The 20,656-nt window shown below is 36.6% G+C and overlaps 2 protein-coding genes and 1 non-coding gene across 4 annotated transcripts; 1 reads left to right on the plus strand and 2 right to left on the minus strand.

Moving 5' to 3' along the window:
• Positions 1-982: 982 nt before the first annotated feature.
• LOC130745866 (uncharacterized protein At3g28850-like) lies at positions 983-2,388 on the minus strand. Its single transcript, XM_057598271.1, has 2 exons — positions 2,179-2,388; positions 983-1,947 (listed from the first exon to the last, which is right to left on the minus strand). The coding sequence occupies exon 2, from the start codon at positions 1,823-1,825 to the stop codon at positions 1,307-1,309; it is 519 nt and encodes a 172-aa protein (XP_057454254.1). The 5' UTR covers positions 1,826-1,947; positions 2,179-2,388; the 3' UTR covers positions 983-1,306.
• Positions 2,389-4,169: 1,781 nt separating this feature from the next.
• Positions 4,170-4,243, plus strand: TRNAR-UCG (transfer RNA arginine (anticodon UCG)). The gene has a single exon. It is a non-coding gene; the product is annotated as a tRNA-Arg (tRNA).
• Positions 4,244-10,465: 6,222 nt separating this feature from the next.
• Positions 10,466-16,912, minus strand: LOC130745867 (heat shock 70 kDa protein 15-like). 2 transcript variants are annotated; one of them, XM_057598273.1, is made up of 10 exons: positions 16,746-16,912; positions 15,257-16,439; positions 13,575-13,802; positions 13,411-13,506; positions 13,067-13,294; positions 12,111-12,299; positions 11,864-12,010; positions 11,551-11,700; positions 11,320-11,450; positions 10,466-11,085 (listed from the first exon to the last, which is right to left on the minus strand). In XM_057598273.1, the coding sequence occupies exons 2-10, from the start codon at positions 16,427-16,429 to the stop codon at positions 10,869-10,871; spliced, it is 2,559 nt and encodes an 852-aa protein (XP_057454256.1). In that variant the 5' UTR covers positions 16,430-16,439; positions 16,746-16,912; the 3' UTR covers positions 10,466-10,868. The 2 variants fall into 2 exon arrangements, with proteins under 2 accessions (XP_057454256.1, XP_057454255.1); XM_057598272.1 differs by having other exon boundaries at positions 12,111-12,305.
• Between the last annotated feature and the right edge of the window lie 3,744 nt (positions 16,913-20,656).

The raw sequence follows: 20,656 nt of genomic DNA on the forward strand, positions 1-20,656 counted from the left end.
TTTCTTAAAAATAATAATAATATTAAATATTTACATCTTAAAATTACTGCTTTTATTCTAAGAAATAAAAAGAAAACAATGATAGATATTATATATCTTTTTGATGCGATATGTAAATTTTCTTTATTAAAAAGGGATAGAAAGATACTTTAAGTTTAAGGGCATTCATCGCAACAAAAAACTATATAGGCCGTTGAGCTTGAACAAGTGAATCAATGCTTCAATCTATAAAGAATTATCTTTATACTATCAACTTGAATGATTAATTTCACATCAAAGGGTATTAGATACGTTCAATGCCAAGAAATAAAAGGTATCACTTCATGAATTATTTAAATTAATTCACGAGATGGATTATTTAACCTAAGTGGCGGATCCAGAACCCCGAGGTCAGGGGGTTCAAATTTTTTAAATGAACACATCTATAAAAATATAATTAAAATCAATTTTAATATGTTTATACATCAGAAATTATATAAGTCATAGTTGATACAAATAGATGAGTCTTGAGTGCAAATAGGTGCAAATAGAAGTATTAAAGAATAAGGCATAAATAGAAGTAATAAATGACTAATATAAAACTGTTTGTTTTTCTTGAAACTTCTTTAAGCTGAAAAATATTTATGCATTTGTAACTATTCTGCAGGTGCCAGAAGAACTGGTGCATTAGTTTGAAATTATAACACCAGTCACGGATTCTTGTTAATTTCAAATAAACAGAACTTGACTAAGTCACAATCACAAAGTCTCTCCTTGAAGTTGATCAAATAAAATGTCAGCCCAACATGTAGCAGAGTACTAATATTTTCTTACACCTTACCTGAGTTTATTAGTAACAATTAAAATGTGGTATGGTGCTGAATAAAATGATCAAACATTAGTGCTAAATGCTAAATACTAAATGATCAAACAAGCTCCCAATGTAATCTCTGCCAAACATTACAGCTTTGAAATTGTCTAAGGGAGAAGAACACATATGAAGTGAGAGAATGTAAATGCTATCATACAGTATACCCTTGTAACTCTGCTATTACAGTTTTGCAAGGAAATTGTACACAATCCATCTTTGATTTCTGAATAAGGAAATTGAAAAGTATATATGAAGTAAAATGCACTGGTTGTGCAAAGGGACTTAGAGTAAGAGACCTTGCTATTCACTCTTCTACTTTCTTCCTCTTCTTCCTTACAATCAATGAAGCAAATCAAGATTATACTGTACAACAAAAACTACCTATAAACAAAATACACAGAATCACAACTCAAAAAATTGGTTTAAGTTGTGTTAAATGTCATCACAAAGAGAGAACTAGCAGTAGCACATGGGGCAACGTATTAGTCCATTTTCATTGCAATCAGGACAACGCTGGAATCCATACTCGCCTACCTCACCATGATCTTGTTCTTCTTCATCATCATCATCATCATAGTAGATTTTACAACTTCCAGAACAGGTTTCACAAGGCACAAACCTTATATCATTGTGATCATCAATCCTCTCACAACAATCAAGCAGTTTCTCAAGTTCCCCATCCTCATGAAGCTTCTGAATCTCCTCAGCTCCACCAATGTATTTCCTCCCAACAAACACCCTTGGCAATCCTCCAAACCCATCAGTCAGTAGCTCTCTAAGCTCCTCCTTGAACCCCAAATGCATTGACACATCTCTCTCATCTACCTTGAAGCCCAATCCTTTCAGAATCAGCCTCACATTGCAGCAATCCTCATAAGTCTTTCTCACCCCTCTCAGGCTTGTGAAATACAACACCACCTTGTCACCAGAATTGATTTTCTTTTCCTCAAAAGAGAAAAATCTCGTTTTAGCCATGCTCTCCTTTTTCTCTTGCAATGACTTCTGGAATGATGAAACCACTTGAGGGTCATCATCAAAGTCTGAAACTTCAGCCTTGAGATTTGACCCCTCCTCAATGAAACTAGCTTTGAGTTGTGCTGGATCAACATGGCCATTGGTTTTGTAAAATTGATGGAATATGTCACTCTCATGTAAAACTCAATCTCATTTCAGTACAATTTCTTATACACAAACTAAATTCAGCGAAAGGGAAAGAAAAACAAAACAGTAGCAGTTGTGGTTTTCAATTTCCCTTCACATTTCAATTTGGGGGATTTCAATTTGGGGGTTTTGAATTTGGGGGTTTTCAATACCTAAACCTAACTAACCTTCAACAGCAGCAGAGATGGACGATGTTGGTGTCGGTGCCGGTGGTGCCGTGGTGGTGCGTTGTGCGGCCGGTGGTCCTGTGGTGGATTTGGTGGTGGTGTGAATCGTGAGTGAGGTGAGGTGAACCAGAGAATGAAGTGCGTGAGAGAGAGAGAGAAAGGAGTGACCGAGTGAGTGCCTGAGTGGGGTCTGGGTGGCTGGGGCCTGGGTTCAATTTTTAAATTTCAGGGGTTCATAAAAAAAGCATTATAGGGGGGTAAGTAGGAAAAAAAATTTTCCAGGGGTTCAACTGAACCCCTCAGCTCTATGTGGGTCCGCCCCTGCCTACTATGCGCACGATTGAGTTAAACGAGAAAATTTAACGTCTTTTTTCAAGATCACAATATAGGCATGACCCTTCATATCAAGACTAAGCTACGATGTTTGACGGCTTCTATCGGATAATAAATACTCATCGGGTTACGCCAAAGTCAGCATACACGTAAAAGAGTATTATCTCCCAGATGACCAAGTTTCATAAACAAGAAATAATTGTTTGATAAATGGTATTAGACATGATTATAAAAGTTTAACATTAAAATGATTGATAATTTAATTCAAGATAAAATTGTTACATATAAACTACTTGAAGGTATATATTCCCTTAATTCAATAAGATTTTAGAGATATGTCATATGAGCTTAATTTAATTATATAATTTTACATAATGATGCGATTCTCTAAATTCTTATTGATTACATTCTCAGCATACACAAATTATTCACAACGAAATTTCCTTCCTAGCAGTGGCGGAGCACTTTCCCCTGCTTAGTCACCCCTGGCTTTTTGAAATTTCTCAACTAAAAAAATTATTGGAGCAGAGTAACAGTAGTAGTAGCAGAGGTGAGAGGCCAGAGAGCACAACTCTTGCACCTTGAGATGAGAAGAGTGACTACTTTTGTTTGGGGCTGGTGTGGAGTTTCTGTGGCTTTGTGAGACACCATCCTTGGAGGGAGCATGTTGGCGAAGGCAGAGTCTCTCTCTCAATTCTCTATCACTAGAGATTTCTCCAAATACCCATAGCTTCCGGGCGTTGATTGCATGGTGATCATCATCTTCTGATTCAGTTCCAATGCCCCCAAACACTTACTTGACTTGAGATTGAAATTGAAATTGAAATGAGGAGAGAAAGAGAAGAGCATAGAAGGAGAATGAAAAAACCTCAAACTCTAACACAAGCATGACCCATCCAAACAAAACATAACTTATCATGTGACAGTTTTTCTCAACTTTTTCAATTTTTCAGCTTTTGAAATTGAATCACTAGTCCTTGAGCCACCTGGCACTCTCACCACCATAACGTGTCCCCTCCCCTGATTACTTACACCATTAGGAATTTGATTTCAGATAACCATTTTTCCTTTATTTTCTAGCACATTAACAAATTCCTAATAATCACTTTTTTTACAAGAGGAAACTGATATAGCGAAAGTATTCTGATTGGCAAAAGGGTGATATAGCAAAAGTATTTTGATTTGGGTGAAATTACAATGTGTGGATTATGTATCTGAATTGATAATCTTCGTATTTTTCTTCTAATGTTTTGTCTTCTTTATTGCTTGTTCAGTGTACTTTTAAGTGAGATTTATTCGGTTGTTGTCCACCTTGTATTCAAACTAATTTTATATTTTTTATGCTTATATAAAATATTTCTTGCACTCAAACTAACCATTTGTTCTCACCAAAATACTTATGTCTTTTTTGGCACATTTATTATTTAATAAGAATTGAAATTTTCTTACAAATTATATTTCTTTAGATCTTAGTCACCCCTCTCTGAAATTCCTGGCTCCGCCCCTGCTTCCTAGATATTTAACTAACTTGAACTCCCTCTTTCAAATAAAAAAAAAAACTTGAACTCCCATCCATTTTTTTTTAAAAAAAAAACTGTTTAAAGCCTGTATACAACTAATACTATTTATAGAAAACTTACTTATGTAAGTACATAACTGACCGCATAGCGCAGTGGATTAGCGCGTTTGACTTCGGATCAAAAGGTCGTGGGTTCGACTCCCACTGTGGTCGTCTTGCTCAAACATGTTTTAAGTTGAGCTGAATTTTAGTTTTAAATTTTTTTAAAACTACCAAATGATTAATCAAACCGGAATTGAACTAGAAATATGAAATAATGTTTTTTTTTGCCAATGTAAAATTTTTATTTTTTGAACACAAACTTTTCATTTCATTCTTATTTATATTTTCTGTTTTACTCTCCTTTTGCTTTTGATCTTTTACACAAACTTAAAAAGACAATTTCAAATGCTTAAAAAATATATTACAATCATGCATTTGACTTTGGGATGAAAGTTTATGTAAAGTCTCAGTGTAACTTTTTTTTAAAATCAGTGTAAGTTTTTTTCATACAGATATTTAATTGAATTTCATCAATTCAGAAAATATTTTTTAAAAAAATTAAAATTCAAAATAAGTTTAATTATTCCTCTACCATGATATATTATAATTAGATATCCGTGTACCATTTTGCACTAGTTGTTCCTTCCCAGTTCCCACACTTTTTATTCACATTTCATCACCACAAACATCAGACAAGAGTTTTCATCTTTTCTCCGCTTAGTTTCATTTTAGTCTGTTTTACTTTATCCTTTGAGTTTTATTCATGGGTCATTTTTTCTTCTTTAAAATCCAATGATCTCTCATTATAATTGTTATTAATATTATTTGTACGGGTACCTCTTTTTGGTGTAAGACAGCCAGACAGGTACATGTACCTCTAAAGATGATAAAAAAAAGTTAATTATATTTTAAATCCTTAACATTCGGAGTCTAATTTAGGTTAGCCACTCAAAACTTTTTACAAAGTTTGGGCCCTTGGATTTTTAATTTATAGGAAATAAGGACAAGTGATGTCATAATACTTACAAAACCTGATTTTGGCTTGGCCACGGGCTTACATGCATATTCATTAATTCTACATGGCCAGTTTTTTTTCAAAAGCCCTACATGGAAAACTAAAAATCCTAGGTTTTAATATTACCCTAAAATTTCTTATGTTAAATAATTCATATTCCAACCTTAAATTAAACATATTAACTCCAAATTGATTGACTCTAAAATCCTTCCTATTGAGCAGAGAAGACTTCCACCCTAACCAAGAGCACCACAAAGGAGATGGAAGGAGGTCGATGACCATTACGAATCAAGAAGCTAAAGATCATCTTGCATCAGACGACAGGTCATAGTCGCATGACGGAGGAGACGAAATGCTCCATGAGCATGAGCGCATTCATAGACGAGGAGAAGTTGAAAGTCTTGTCATGTGACTATTGCTCCCATTGCGAGTGTGTCGATAATGGTTCGTGAATCGCAGTTTTCGCTTGCATAGCTTCTCTCAAGCTAAATTCCTTGTTCCCTGGATTTTGATTGATGAACCACCAACTAGATATAATCTTTGATTCTGATTTTTGCCTCTATTCTGTTATGTTCTTTTCTCTTTTCACTTTTGACTAGTGTTTTTTACCCGCGCGTTGCACGGGGAATACATCTATTATATTTGATAGGTCAATTAATACCTTGATCATTAAAAATATAATAAACAACTGATGAAATAGAAGAGTATGAAATGATGAGCAAAGTGGATAAAAAGTCTTAAATTAAAACCCTTGTTGCATAGATTGAACTTCGTACAATTGAATAACTAATAAAAAAATTGGTTAACCAAATCTCAAATTATGCAAAACATATTAGGGGATGTGGTTTAATGATGGCTAATAAACAATAGCTGATTTAATCTACAATGAAAAAAAGAGAAAAAATTATTTATGTATGTGATTATGCGAGTTCATTTTTTACACAATAAAATAAAGGGTTAAATATGTTTTTCGTCCCTAGACTTTCAGCGAGTGTTGGTTTTCGTCCCTCACCGGCATAAAAGCTGATTTTAGCCCTTGAACATAAGAAAAATAGCTGGCTTTCGTCCCTGCCGGAGTGGTGGCGCTGACCACCGTCTCCACATGTACCGGTGAGCTTACGTGGTCCTTCCATGTCAATTAATGAGGATGAGGTTGATTTTTTTTTTCATTTGTTTTTTTTTTCAATTTCATATCATAATTAAGTTATTCTTTTTCTTTTTAAAATACAAAAAAACTAATTAACATAAAATTAACAGAAATACTTAAATCCTCATTTTTTATCATCAGTTTAAAAAAACAAATTAAACTCTTTTTTATCTTCAAGAGATCTTCATCTTCATGAGAGATATACACACAGACCGAAGAAAACGTTCTAAAAAACTTCCCGTCTTTATCTTCTTCTTCTTCAAGTGTTTTTCTTGTTTCTAAACCCAGAAATTAACCCAGTCCCAGAAACCCCAAACCCAAAAAATCCAAACACATCAAACCCATAAACCTAAGATGTAGAAGAAGAACAAAAGCTTAATTCTCTTTCAACCTGGATATTTCTTCTCCATCAAAACCCCTACCACAAACCTCAATTTTCTTTACTAAGAAAAACCCCAACCGTAATCCCCACCCATCCCATAACCAAGAACCCTCACCCAAAACCTGGAACCAAAAATTAAGAACCCAGAAGCCAGATCTTAGCTTGCTAACATGCCCCACCCCACCGTAACTCCCCACCCTCAGCACTTGCAACCCCAATCCAACCCAGAAATCTCAACCAATCAGCATCACACGTATCAACACCCAAACCCTCCACCCCCACCTCAGCCTCACCTAGAGCCATCCCCAACCCTGCCAAACCCAAATCGAGCCACCCCAACACATAGACACAACCCTCAACCCCAACCCACACAGATTGAGCCACCCCGACACCACCAAACCCAACAACCAGTGGAAGAAGCAGAGAAAATAATCAAGAACCTAGAAGAAACAGAAAGTTCAGAGCTTTGACTTCGAATTGAAGAACAAACATGGATCGGCCACTGTTTCCTCATTCTAGATCTTTTTTGTTATCCCATATCTGGATCTTTTTTTTCTTCCAAACCCAGAAGAAAAGGCGGCGTTGGCTAGTGGTTGGTGGTGGTGGCTCGTTAGGGTTGGGAGTGGTGAAGAAGAAAAGGAGGAAGAAGAAGAGGAAGAAGAAGAGAAAATACGTGTCACAGCATCTGATGAACCTAATGGTGATTTTGTTTTTTTTTTCTTCTGTTTTTTAATTACTTTTTTTTGTTTTAAAAAGAAAAGAATAAATAAATTATAATATGAAATTGAAAAAAAAAACTGAAAAAAGAAAGAAAAAACCACCTCATCTGCCACGTAAGCTTGCCGGTACATGTGGCCACGGTGGTCAGCGCCACCACTCCGGTAGGGATGAAAACCAGCTATTGTCGTTATGTTCAAGGGCTAAAATCAGCTTTTACGCCGGCGAGGGACGAAAACCAACACTCGCTGAAAGTCTAGGGACGAAAAACATATTTAACCCTAAAATAAATTAAGTTTGACCCATATCAACATGAAGTCGTTTCACATTCTTCATTAGCCTAAAGACAATAACACAAATTATAGATATGAAGAATCACTAATAAAGCATTCAGAACACATTTTAATCTTAGAAAAAAAAGAATGTACCGCGAAATTTGTTATTGTATTTGATACATTAATTAATACTTAATGAATGTACTTTCTTGTTAAAATATATTTCTTCCCGTAGGAGAATTTAACTCCTATAATAATTTGTACAAAAAAAAATTAAGATTTGATTAGGATTTATGTTGTTTATTTCATGGTTTTATCTTAATATAAAATCTGTGATATAAATCAATAATACATCCCATCAGCAAAAACCCTCTTCCTGCCTACCTCCACCATCTCCTCCATGCAATTCTCATCTCATCTCTCCACTGAACGGAACCACCCCCACAAAATCGTCTCATCTCTCCACGGAACCACTTTGCCATCTACTTGCAATCGCATCCCTCCGATTTGCTGTCTTTGACTGATTGGGAAGGTTGCAGATGGAGGTTTCAAATTATTTTCTTCCTTTGCTTGCATAATATGTTATGGTTTTTTTCAATTTTATTTTACTTTACCTTTAACTTTCATTCACTCATGTTTGACTTCAAGGTCAATTTCGTTCATCACTTGCCATGCTAATTTCAAATTCTTTTCTTCAAGTTTTTTTATAGATATTCCACCAAAAGAGATTCTTTGGAATCCATGGATGGTGAGTCCATTTTATATTCTATATGGAATTTTGCAATATTTTTATTTGTTTTTTATGTTTTCTAATTCTCCTTTGTATGTGATTCTATTTTATTCGTTTTTCTTATTTTGCATCTAAAATTTGTGTCCTATGTTATAGGAGGTGAAACATTGATCTGTGTATGTTTTGATTAAAAAAAACATGAAGAAAAGAATTTGAAATTAGCATGGCAAGTGATGAACGAAATTGACCTTGAAGTCAAACATGAGTGAATGAAAGTTAAAGGTAAAGTAAAATAAAATTGAAAAAAACCATAACATATTATGCAAGCAAAGGAAGAAAATAATTTGAAACCTCCATCTGCAACCTTCCCAATCAGTCCAAGGCAGCAAATCGGAGGGATGCGATTGCAAGTCGATGACAAAGTGGTTCCGTTGAGAGATGAGACGATTTTGTGGGGGTGGTTCCGTTCAGTGGAGAGATGAGATGAAAATTGCATGGAGAAGATGAATTCCATGGAGGAGATAGTGGAGGTAGGCAGGGTTTTAAGAGGGTTTTTGCTGATGGGATGTATTATTGATTTAAATCACTTATCACAGATTTTATATTAAGATAAAATCATGAAATAAACAACATAAATCCTAATCAAATCTAAAATTTAAAAATGTACTAAATAAATATAGATAAAAATTATCAAAATCTAGCAAATCACAATAAAAACTCATAAAATCCGGAATTAATTAAAAATACGAAAATTCAATAAAAATACCATAAAAAATAATTAATACTCTAAAAATAAATAATAATATAAATTAAGATAAAATACAGAAATAAACAACATAAATCCTAATCAAATCTAAAATTTAAAAATGTACTAAATAAAAATAGATAAAAACTATCAAAATCTAGCAAATCACAATAAAAACTCATAAAATCCGGAATTAATTAAAAATCCGAAAATTCAATAAAAATACCATAAAAATTAATTAATACTCTAAAAATAAATCAAAAATAAATTAAGATAAAATCAAGAAATAAAAACCTAAATCCTTATCAAATCTAAAATTTTAAAATGTATTTTTTTACTAAGGAGAAATAAGGTAAGGGAAAATCAGGGCACATGTGGCAAGTGGGGCCAAGGAGAAAGAGCTTACATGTAAAATATTAGGTGTGAATTAATCTGGGAGCGACACGTCACTAACTTGGCCTGTGAGAGCGACACGTCATGCTAGGAGTTGTTCTTTTCTAATATATATATTGATTGATTCTGTAACTTTAATACTAATCAGTAGTGATAGCACTTTGTTCCGGATACATTTGAGCAATGTAAATTGTTGAAAGTATCTGTTTTCTCGAGTACTTTGTTGTGTTGTTCTGTACAAACTACTGGTTCATATCAAGTTTTATTTGAACGTTTCTTCCATAACCTTAAGCTAAAAAGTGACCATATTATCCAAACAACTTGAAGATTGTGGTGTTTCCATTCGAAAATATAAAGTGAGGGCTATTCAACGAGCTATAACAAGCTCACTATTTTTCAGTGGTCATCGACCTCCTTCCTTCTCCTTTCTCGTGGTTAGGGTGGAAGTTTTCTCTTTAGGATTCAATTAATTTGGGGTTGATATGTTTAACTTAGGACTAGAATTAGGATTATTTAACTTAAAGATAAGAATTTTCAGAGGGATTTTTATTTTTCCATGTAGGGTTGTCCCTAAAAAAAAGGTCAAGTAAGATCGACTGATTGATGAATATCTACGAAGATCGATGACCAAGCCACAACCAGATGATGTAAGCACTATGGCATTGCTTGTCATTATTTCAAATAATTCTTTTTCCCAAGGACCAAAAACTGTGAAAAAAAAGTTTCATGGACTAGATTGGATTAGAACCTATATGTCAGGGGCCTGAAACATATTTGACCCTAAAAAAACCTCGGCCTTGTGAAACATAATCAATAAAAACATTTGTATATAAAACATTTGTTTTCCACAAAACCTTTTCCAAATAAACAGTTATATCAATCTTGCACTCAAATTTACTTTCAATCTCCATTTAAGGGAGAAATTAAAAAAGAATCATAGAAACACCTAAAAGATGATAAGCATTAGACGAAACAGAAGAAAAAGAAAGTGAAAATCCCACATAAAATGAAATTAAGGTATTGTAGGGGAAAGTAACTTTATAATCTAAAAATGGTTACACATAATCTATAAACTTGGATAACGTCAATTTGGCCTATTCCCACCGCATTTGGGAAGACAGACCAAACATAATAATTTTCTCTTCAAAACCTTTTTTTGAAAAAGTCCGGATTCTAGACCATCATAATAATGTTGATTGAAACTTAAGTAACTAACCAGCCAACAAACAAAGGGTTCTACACCAGACAGCCACTCACTGTGATCCTGCCCAAAACCAAAACAACTTTTTCCAGGCCAAACTGAACTGATATGATTATCATACAAGGTAGTACATATACACTACCCACCAGTCTAGCATGAACTTGAGATGAGAACAAACCAACATAAAAAGATTAGGTAGAGCCTGAGTTCTCTGGCTTATCAGTCTCCATTGGTTCAGAAGAAGCTGGTGGGACCTGATTACCGTTATCCCCTCCATTCTCATGAGTGTTGGCATTAGCATCCCCCTGAGGTTGCTGCTGCTCACCACCCTGAGAAGGTGGGGTTGGTGGTGTTTGCGGCGTAGCTGGCTTGGCTGGCCTTGGTTTTGTCATAATCGGCTTGCAGAACCTAGTAAAACACATATACTTGAGTCAGAAAACATAGATGAACAATAACAAAGAAGAGGGAATGATGATACTAATCCAGTATGTTTCCCAAAAATTTAAAGAGTGACATGACAAGTGATCCTTCCCCAGATGGACTGGCTTTTATATAAATACAAGGCCTCCGGGAGGGACTGCCGAAAAAGCCTACATAATCTGAATACAACCTACCCACGGCAACATGAACTCAAAAAAGTACCTATCAACAGCCTCAGCTTTCTTTCTTATTTCAGCGGACAAGAGTACAGGATTGGCATATTTTGGAAGTGAGTCCTGCTGCTGCTTCTTCTCCCTAAGCCAGTTCTCAGCTTCAACACACTCATTTAAGACCTACAAACAAATTTGAAAAGATAATAATAATAGTAAGAATAAAGACAACTTCAGATTAAATTACAAGAAATGAAGGAAAGAAAATTGACAAGCAAATTACCTTCTGTTTCTCATTGATCTCAATGTGATCAAATTTAGGATCCTTTGACATTGCAGCTTCTCTGTAACTATTTATACAATAGACGAACTGATCAATTATTACACCCCTCTCCGTGTATTCTTTGTAACGCACTTCGATTGGATCACCTTGCTGCAATCATACAAATAAAGGTCCATTATGATTGCCAATGTTAAACTAACATGAAAATACCTCTTGGCACTGAAGTTTATGCATAATAAGGATAAAACTCAAAGGAAAACAAAAACAGGACTCTCATATCAGGAACAGTGATTCTCTTATGTGAAACGCTTACCTTTTTTAGTTCTTCAAGTTTGGCAACATATACACCTTTAGTTTCATCTTCACCCTCCTCATATAGCCAATCTTCCACAACCTGAAGTTTAGCAGTAAAATCCTCCCGCTCTGAAGCAGTGACAAACTCTTGGTACTTGTCATTAAGCTAGAACAAAAGCAAAAAAATTAGTTGAGCAATTACCAAATGATGGGCATTTGATTTAAGGTTAGGCCTTGGGTAAGAGATATAAAAAGATAAAACCCACCTTGTTTCTCATATCATAAACATAAGCCTCAACTGCATTTTTCTTGTCTTTTGTTTCTTCCATCACACGATCTTGCAAAGCCATTTCAAACTCCTTCTCTAAGGCTTTCTGGATATCAATAGGTACCATTGTTCCATAAACTAATTCTGCTAAAGGAATGTTTGTTCTCTTAACCTTTTTCTTTGGAGCCTGAAACTACAAAATAGAAGCCTAGTCAGTCAAAGAATTTGTGTATAAGTTAACCGTGCGGGATAACTCCAATGGAAGCACAAAATACAAGAGGCAGAGTACATAACATGCATACATGTATGTAAATTACTAACAGTTATCCACAGAAAAGTAAGATTTACATTTAGAGCCCATTTGGTACGGACTTATTGGAACGCATCTTCTAGAAAAAGTATTAAATAAGCTCCAATAAGCCTCTTTGGTTTGTTTCCAAACAGGTTCTTACTCTGAAGCAATATACTATATTAATCAATCACAGCCCAATGCAAAAACATGGAAATACCACAGTAAAACTCAACAACAGTGTCATGTTAGTGACACTATTTAAATTTTTTTCAGTTCGTTTAAACTTAAAGATGTTTGAAAAACTTCCATCGATGCAAATAGACATTGATGAATTCGAAAGATGAAAATGAAGAAGGAAAAACTTCTTCAGTTGGGGCAAAAGTAAGTTTACGTTCACTGAATTGTTCTGGAAACATGTTATTAACTGTGGTTACTATCATCTTATCAACTCCCCCCACCCACCACCCAAAAAGAATACGTAAGACGAGAATTCCCATACAATAAGAAGCTTGTTTTAAATTGTCAAAAGATCCAATGCAGACAGAAAGTCACTAAAAACCATAACAAGCTAAGAAAATGCTGTAAAATAACTCAACAATGGCATAAAGAAGGTAAATAACATATTGAGCAAACACTTGAATATTCCTTTCAATAGTACCAACCTTGGAACTATCAGAATCAATTTGCACAGACTTATCCCCAGCCTCAGGGATGCCGTTTTCAACCCCAGGGGTCTCAGGACTAGCCTTTGCATCTTGCATATTCACATCAGTGTCATTGGAGGTCGGAGGTGTAGCTGCATCAGCAGGAGCTTCATCAGTGTCCATCTTAGTATTTTCCCTTGCTGATTCTGAGGAAACTTGAACATCAACTTCTTCCTCTTCCAGCAGCTAAACAAAACAAGTTGAAGTTGTTAGTTCACAGTAGCAAATGCTCCTATTACAATCATTACTTCACAAGAGAGGTTGTGGTAGAAGAGAAAAACAAGAAATCACTGAAGACTTACAGTAGCTGACTCAACAGATACTATTCCCTGCAGATTCAAACGAACTTTCACTTTAACCTTTGCCTTCTCACTTTGTGCAGTTCTGAAAGGACCAATCTGCATACACTCAAAAGAGTCAGAGGACTGTCAGCAGAAAAAAAAAATGTAACAAGAAACTGACTTACGGTGTATGTGCTGATCCTAGCTGGTGATTGCAGGCCACTCACATCACCACATTGTACATCAACGGAAAATGTTCCGGACCTGTAGAATGTCAGAGCCTTGACACTTGGTATGGGATTACCCTTGGGAAAAACAACAGAACTTTGTTGATTATTTGGTCCACTGTCCTGTGCATCTGGACTAGAACCTTTCCATGAAAGAGAAATCGAGAACGGCAGGCTTTCGTTGACCTTCACATTATGAAATAAAATAACAACATCATACTATATACAAATCTTATTACTCCCTCCAGTTTGTTTTATAAGGCCCCTTCAAAAAAAAATATGAAGGTCCTTAATATAAGACACTTTACAAAGTTTTAGAAGCATAAATTTCTTTTTCATATTTGGCCTTCATGACTATTGACTTTCTTTAATTCCCGGGTTTTGACTAATGAGCAGTTTGACTTTGAATAGGGCTAAACTTGGAATGTTGCCATAATTTTTTAAAGACCAATGCATCAACTTATTTTAACATCTTTTCCTAACTTGTATGATTCGATTCAGGGGACCTTATAAATAGGACCACAATGAGTCTATCACAATTCACAGCAGGGAGAAAGCAATTTAAAAAGCACCAACGAAGCAAAAGTGTGAAATTCATTTAAGTCCTAAACAAAGGTAGATTCGAAAGATAAGTAATTAAAATAGCATACAATTTGTGGTTATTGAATTGCGATTCGAATTGTGAATCGGAAGACCTAGTTTAGTTTCAAAATCGTGAATCAAATATTTTTGGGTCATAAGATACGTGATACAAAAAAATCAAGTCATAAATTGAAACATAATCTGATATATCATATCATAAACCTTAAAATAATCCAAGATCCAAGCCATAAATCAAAGTAAGAAGAAAAATAATGGGTGCTTGCAAATTTCGAGAATTCAACTCCTCCGAAAAACACCAATGACATGACAAAATACAAATTACTTACCTACTTCTTATGCTTAAATCGTAGTAAATAATCATAATCTAACTAATTTGATCATTCACCATACCCAAGGTCAACACTGGCCTGCAGCAATAATTAAAATTGCACGACAACAATAAACAAATATCATACCAGGAAACACGTGAGTAGATTGAGAGAAGTGTCGAGAAGCACAGGGGAACTAGAACCGATAAACAACACAACAAAGGAGTCACGATTGTAGTAGGGAACTAGGGATCAAAGTAGGGTTTGATTTGTTTGAGAATGTGACGTGGGTCTTTTGAAGGGATATTAGTCGGCTACTACTGACCCTTTTCATTTAAAATAAAAAAAAAATACCAGCCCTAAAATGACCCGAAACCGACCCGGGCCGCGCAACTCAATCCAACTGAAGTGTGACCTAACAAGTGTGTTTGACTCGTGCGATTCAGCTGCAAATCGTGAATGTTGAGATTCAGCTCTGATTCACCGATACAGACTGAGATTTATGTTCACATTTTAGATTCACAGTGCAATTTGTATTGCTACCTCAAGGAATCGGTATTGTGTCGAGATACGTATAGTGAGATGCTAAAATTTAATATTCCTAAAGCATGCACAATTTATAAATAAATAGGTACTTAAGACAACAACCAAACAAACTTAATAAACCAACTGTGGCACATGTTGATCTCCTCAGTTAAAATAGAGAACAAACCAATGGAAGAAACTTACCTGAAATTCTCGTACTTTAAATGTTGGACTAAGAATTGCGCATTGCAATGCACAACCCCTAGCAACACACTCACTGGCATTCATTGTCCGCCTAGGCTCCTTTTTGAAAAACTCTGTCAATATTTTGTTTATAGCTGGCACACGAGAACCTGAACCGACGACCTCAACCATGTGAACATCGTCAACCGCAAGATCTGCTTCAGCAAGAGCCTTCTCCAAAGGTCCCTTCACACGCTCCAAGATTGGAAGACTCAATTGCTCAAACTCATCACGCTTGATGAAGCCCCTGACATCCTTCTCCTCCATCAAGCACTCAATGTTCAGAGGCGCCTCAGAATTTGCACTAAGCATCTTCTTCAGCTTCTCACAAGCAGCCCTGAGCCTTAAACAGGCTCTAGCATTCTGCAACACATCAATCTTGTACTCGTCCTTGAATTTCGCAACAAAGTGATCGAACAAAGCCTCGTCAAAATCTCTACCACCAAGGGACCTATCGTACGAATGAGCCAACACTTTCAGCTGCCCCTTCTTGAATCCGGCAATGCACACTTGCATGCTAGCATGTCCAATATCGACAAAGGCGACGTTCAGCTGGTCAGTCTCAGAAAGATCCGTTTTGTAAAGCCCATAGGCCAAAGCAGTCGCAGTCGTCTCATGAATCAAGTGAAGCGGGTGCAAACCAGCAATCGTGGCCGCATCCAACACAGCCCTCCTCTGAAGATCCGTAAAATAAATCGGGATTCCAATGCAGCAATCAACAACCGCAGCCCCATTCAGATTCTTCTGGGCAATTTCCTTAAGATTCGACAACATCATCGCAAACACCTGGGTAGGCGTAAACGTCCTAGTTTCACCCAAATACCGCGCGTGAATCAAAGGGTACCCGTCCGGTCCTTCGGTGACTAAAAAAGGCAGTGATTTGAGATCCCTCTGCAGCTGAGGATCTGAAAACTGTATTCCAATCAGTCTCTTCATCTGTGAGATGGAATTCTTGGGGTTCATCATGGTGGTTGCAGCACCAGCAGTGCCGATGAATCGTTGCTTGTCGCCAAAGCAGACGATAGCAGGAGTTTCGCGCTTGGACTCGTCATTGAGCACAACATCAATCCCTCTCTGCCTGGCAACTGCAACAATGCAGCTCTCGTTACCGAAATCGAAACCCACCACGCTCATCTTCCTCGATCTGCCACCCCAAACCAGAAAATCCAAATAAATGATCAATTAATACGGAAAATCAAATCAGATCAAATCAAATAAAACAGCAATAAAATAAAATAACCGACACAACAACACTAAGCATTAAGTTGAGCAACACAAATTCAATAAATAAATAGATTAAATCGGAATCGGAATCAAATCCAGGTTGAAATAGCAATTACAATTGAATTATGAGCAGAAAGATAAGTTTAGCGATTGATTGAAATTTGAAAGTGAAAGGAACATGGCACATGCAAACAGATCTGAAGGTGAAGAAGGAAGAGGGTTTTACCTGGGAGAAGTGGAGCGAGGGAGTTTGGAGATTGTGCAGTAGTAGTTCTGAACAATCTCACAGTTCTGAACGAGACCTGTGCAGCCACACGTTAGAGAGAGAGAGAGAGAGAGAGAGAGAGAGGGTGGGGACTGTAATGGAATTTTGGAATTTTGGAGTTTAGGTTATATATGATTTGATGATGTTTCGTTTGCATTTGTTTAATTTTCTGAGGTGGTTCCTTCAGAGGCAAAAAGGAACACAGTATGTTAGATGGTAGGTCCTACTCCTAATCTCGGACACGTCACCTCTTCATGGCTTCTAGAACCATCTTCTCCGCTGGGTTGTTTGGTGGTTACATTTTTTCTTTCTCTTTTTGTGATCCATGTTCATTTGATACTCGGGGAAACTAAAAATATGTTACCACGCGACACTGGCTAATATTGTAGTTTTCAGTCTCATGTTGTTCTTGTAGGTTTTAATTTTGGTTACATGAGGAAAAATAAAGATAGAAGCAAAACTAAGGACAAGCGTCTAAATACAATGACGCATAAATTTTAGTAAGGGGCTGATTCCACACCACTCGCGAAGATCCTTCCCGATATCTGTCGCATTATTACGCTCCCGTGGTACATGTTTAAATAACACTTGTCAATCCTTCTTTAACCATTCCCTCACCTGCAAAATGGTCTCTTGCAGGTTTGTGCTAATATATTTACAACTCATCAGACCCCGTCAGACATGCCCAGAAGAGTACCAGATTAGAAAAGATACTTCAGTTATTATGTTATAGCCACCAGATAATGTCATAATGATAATGAATTACCATATTTGTTCATGTGGATATTTGTATCTCGGACTTTACTTAAGAAAAATGGTTAAGTTGTTGTTTTTACAGGGTTTGATTATAGAAGTCTTAAAATGAAGGAACTTGTAAATTCAGCGGAGTAGGAGTTCAAGGTGTATAAGAACATGCTCATATTGACACGTAAATACACATCAACTATAAAAGAAGTCCCACAACATTTCCACCAACAGTTGTATCCTTTCTTCATTCATCTAGAGCTCAAGAACCAGGAGACATAATCAAAACAACATCCTTCCCTTACCTTCTCTTCTAGTGTATCGCTTGGAGACAAATAATGGGTTGGGAAATCCATTCATACAAAGAGCAATGGAATATGGTGTTGTCAATGGCGGATAGCGTAGCGTAGCGGCAAGCCCAAAAAACGCTATAGCGGGTAGCGCTACGGTCGCTACGCAGATTTTTTTTTACATTATATATAATTATACTACATATATGTATGTATGCCAGTTCAAAAATGATAAATATAACTGAAGTCTAAAATTATTATTCACTCATAATTAGCTACAAAAAGACATGAGTGATTAAAACAAAGCTTTCTAGCTTGTAAGTAGACATTAGTGTTCTACTACTAACTTCTAAAACCATGAAGATCAAATGAAAGCTCATACTAGTTGCTAGTATACAAAAGGCAGCAATGTTCTAACTTATATAAACATAAATCATCAAGTGAAGGCTTCTTAATCAATCATCATCCTCTAGCTAGAGGTCTTCCTCTTTATCACTTCCACTAAGAAGGATGGCTTCCTCTACATTATTGTGGAGACAAAAGAATGAACAGAAGCAAACATGTGGAAACAGAAGCATGAACATGTGGAGACAGAAGCATGAACATGTGGAGACAGAAAACAAAGCATGAAGAACCACGAGCATGAACATGTGGACACAGAAAACAGAGCATGCACAAAACAGAGCATAAGTAGAACTAAGATTGAGTCCCAAAGAAGAAGAAAAATCTGGAACAAGCATGGGGAATAGAGAAAAAGAAGATGGAAAACAAAGAAATAAGACTTGGACAACATAGAAAATCAGAAAAGGAGAGAAGAGGAGAAAAGAAAGAAAGAAAGAAAGAAAGAGCATAACAGAGGAAGAAAAACAGAGCATAAAAATCCTAACTTCAAACCACTGTTGTTCGAAGAAGCCCAGAACCTCCAATCGCCGGCAAATCCGCCGGAAGTGGTGTGGGTGTAGAGGAGAAAAAGAAGAAGTTTGAAGAGGAAGAAGGAGTGTGTAAAAGTGAAGAAGAATCTGTAAAACAGTAAAAGAGTAGAAAGTCGTACGGTTGACAGAGGAGAGTGTTGTAGAGATATTTCAATATATCAGGGGAAAAGACAAGTTTGCCCTCATTTTTATAACCTAAGTAGGGGTAAAGTTGGAATTTCGACTTCATCTCTTTCCCCAAATCAGATCGCGCCATAGCGGCGCTATAGCCCGCTATTGACAACATTGATGGAATCCTTTTACTCTCCCACTTAACCAATGCCAAACTCGAATTTGAGCCCTATCGAAGATCTCTTCTACTTGTCTCCTACCTCTCTTAAAAATTAAACCATTTCGGAACATCCAAAGGGACCAAGCCATAGCAAACCACACCAACCTAAATGCTTCATTCTGTTTTGTTGTCAAATTCAACTAAACATGTTGCAGAAAATGGTCTTTGTAGTTTCTGGGAGACACTACGCAATCACCCAGCTATCGGTAGCATCGTGTCCATAAGCCGGAAGCGAATTGGGCATGTAACGAACAAGTGATCCACTGTTTCAGTCCCCTGCGAGCAGATAGCACAGCGCAAGTCATCATCAGTGGACATAATTCTTCTCTTTAGTAAGTTTGCCTTTGTTGGTAATCGGTCTAATATCATCCTCCAGATAAAAACCCACACATTGGATGGTGCACGAGAATCCTACAGCAGTTTGAAAATCAGTTCACTTGGTTCTGCTGGAAAACCTTTGATCAATTTATATGCAAATTGCACTGAGAAAACACCATCTTGTTCCCTATTCCAAACTCAAGAATCAGGGGTCCCATTCAGCGATTGGAAACCCCCAATTATTTTGCGAAGTTCTGTAGCTATCAGTTCTTCTCTCTCGCTGAGACATCGCCTCCATCTAAACGACCATGTCATCTCCCCTGCACTCTACTATGTGATGTCCCTTAAGCTGCAATTTTTATGGATTGATAGGTGAAAATTTTTCCGGTATCTACATTTCAAGAGCTCACTTCCAGACCACACATCTTTCCAAAACTGTATGGTGTTCCCACAGCCAGTTTTTCGCTGCAATCTTGTGTCAAACCAGCAATCGTTTTCATTAGAGGGATAACACACTTTAAATAAGTCCTTCCACCAAATCGAATCCTTATTCAAAGCATTCAATCTGCCCTCCTCCACTCTATTACCATAGCAAGCCCAAATAATCTTGGTGCAAAGGTCATTGCCTCTCCTAAAAAATTTCGACCTCCATTTTCCCAATAGAGCAAAGTTGAAAGCATCCCAATATTTTACACCCAAACCTCCCTCCTCTTTTGGTCTACATACAGAATCCCACTTCACCCACGCAATCTTTGAAGTTAAGTCCTTTCCGCCCCACAAGAAGTTCCTCATGATCTTCTTTGCTTCCTTCAAAACACCTCTTGGTATGCGGAAGTAAGAGAGGAAGAATAGAGGTATTGAAGTTAAAACACTATTCAATAAGCACACCCGTCCTCCGAAATAAAGGGTTTTTTGCTTCCAAGAGGATAGTTTCATCCTCAATCGACTCAACACCGTTTGCCATAGGTTGGCTCTTCTAGGATTTAGGTCGATTGGAATGCTTAGATACACAAAGGGAAGACCTCCAATTTTGCAATTCGGGATGGTTGCAAACATTCTGAGATCATCACTAGGCACCCCAATTCCCACGCAACGAGTTTTGAAGAAGTTCACTTTTAAACCTGAGGTCATCTCAAAGCACCTAAGGATGCACTTGAAAGAGAGGACATTTCGAAGTGAAGCATCCCCAAAGAGGAGTGTGTCATCCGCAAACTGTAGGATTGTTATCTCTATCTTTTCAATCTCACCCAACTTCAC

Source organism: Lotus japonicus, chromosome 3 (genome assembly GCF_012489685.1).
Source record: "Lotus japonicus ecotype B-129 chromosome 3, LjGifu_v1.2".
In the NCBI taxonomy this organism is placed as follows: domain Eukaryota; kingdom Viridiplantae; phylum Streptophyta; class Magnoliopsida; order Fabales; family Fabaceae; genus Lotus; species Lotus japonicus.

Bases quoted from the DNA above. Each gene is read 5' to 3' on its own strand.
- LOC130745867 (XM_057598272.1), bottom strand. From the start codon at position 16,429: ATGAGCGTGGTGGGTTTCGATTTCGGTAACGAGAGCTGCATTGTTGCA. The intron at 12,306-13,066 runs GTTGGTACTATT...TCTATTTTGTAG, and splicing joins TTGATTCTGATAGTTCCAAG to TTTCAGGCTCCAAAGAAAAA. The intron at 12,011-12,110 runs GTGGGTTTTATC...CTTTTGTTCTAG, and splicing joins TTTATGATATGAGAAACAAG to CTTAATGACAAGTACCAAGA.
- LOC130745866 (XM_057598271.1), bottom strand. From the start codon at position 1,825: ATGGCTAAAACGAGATTTTTCTCTTTTGAGGAAAAGAAAATCAATTCT.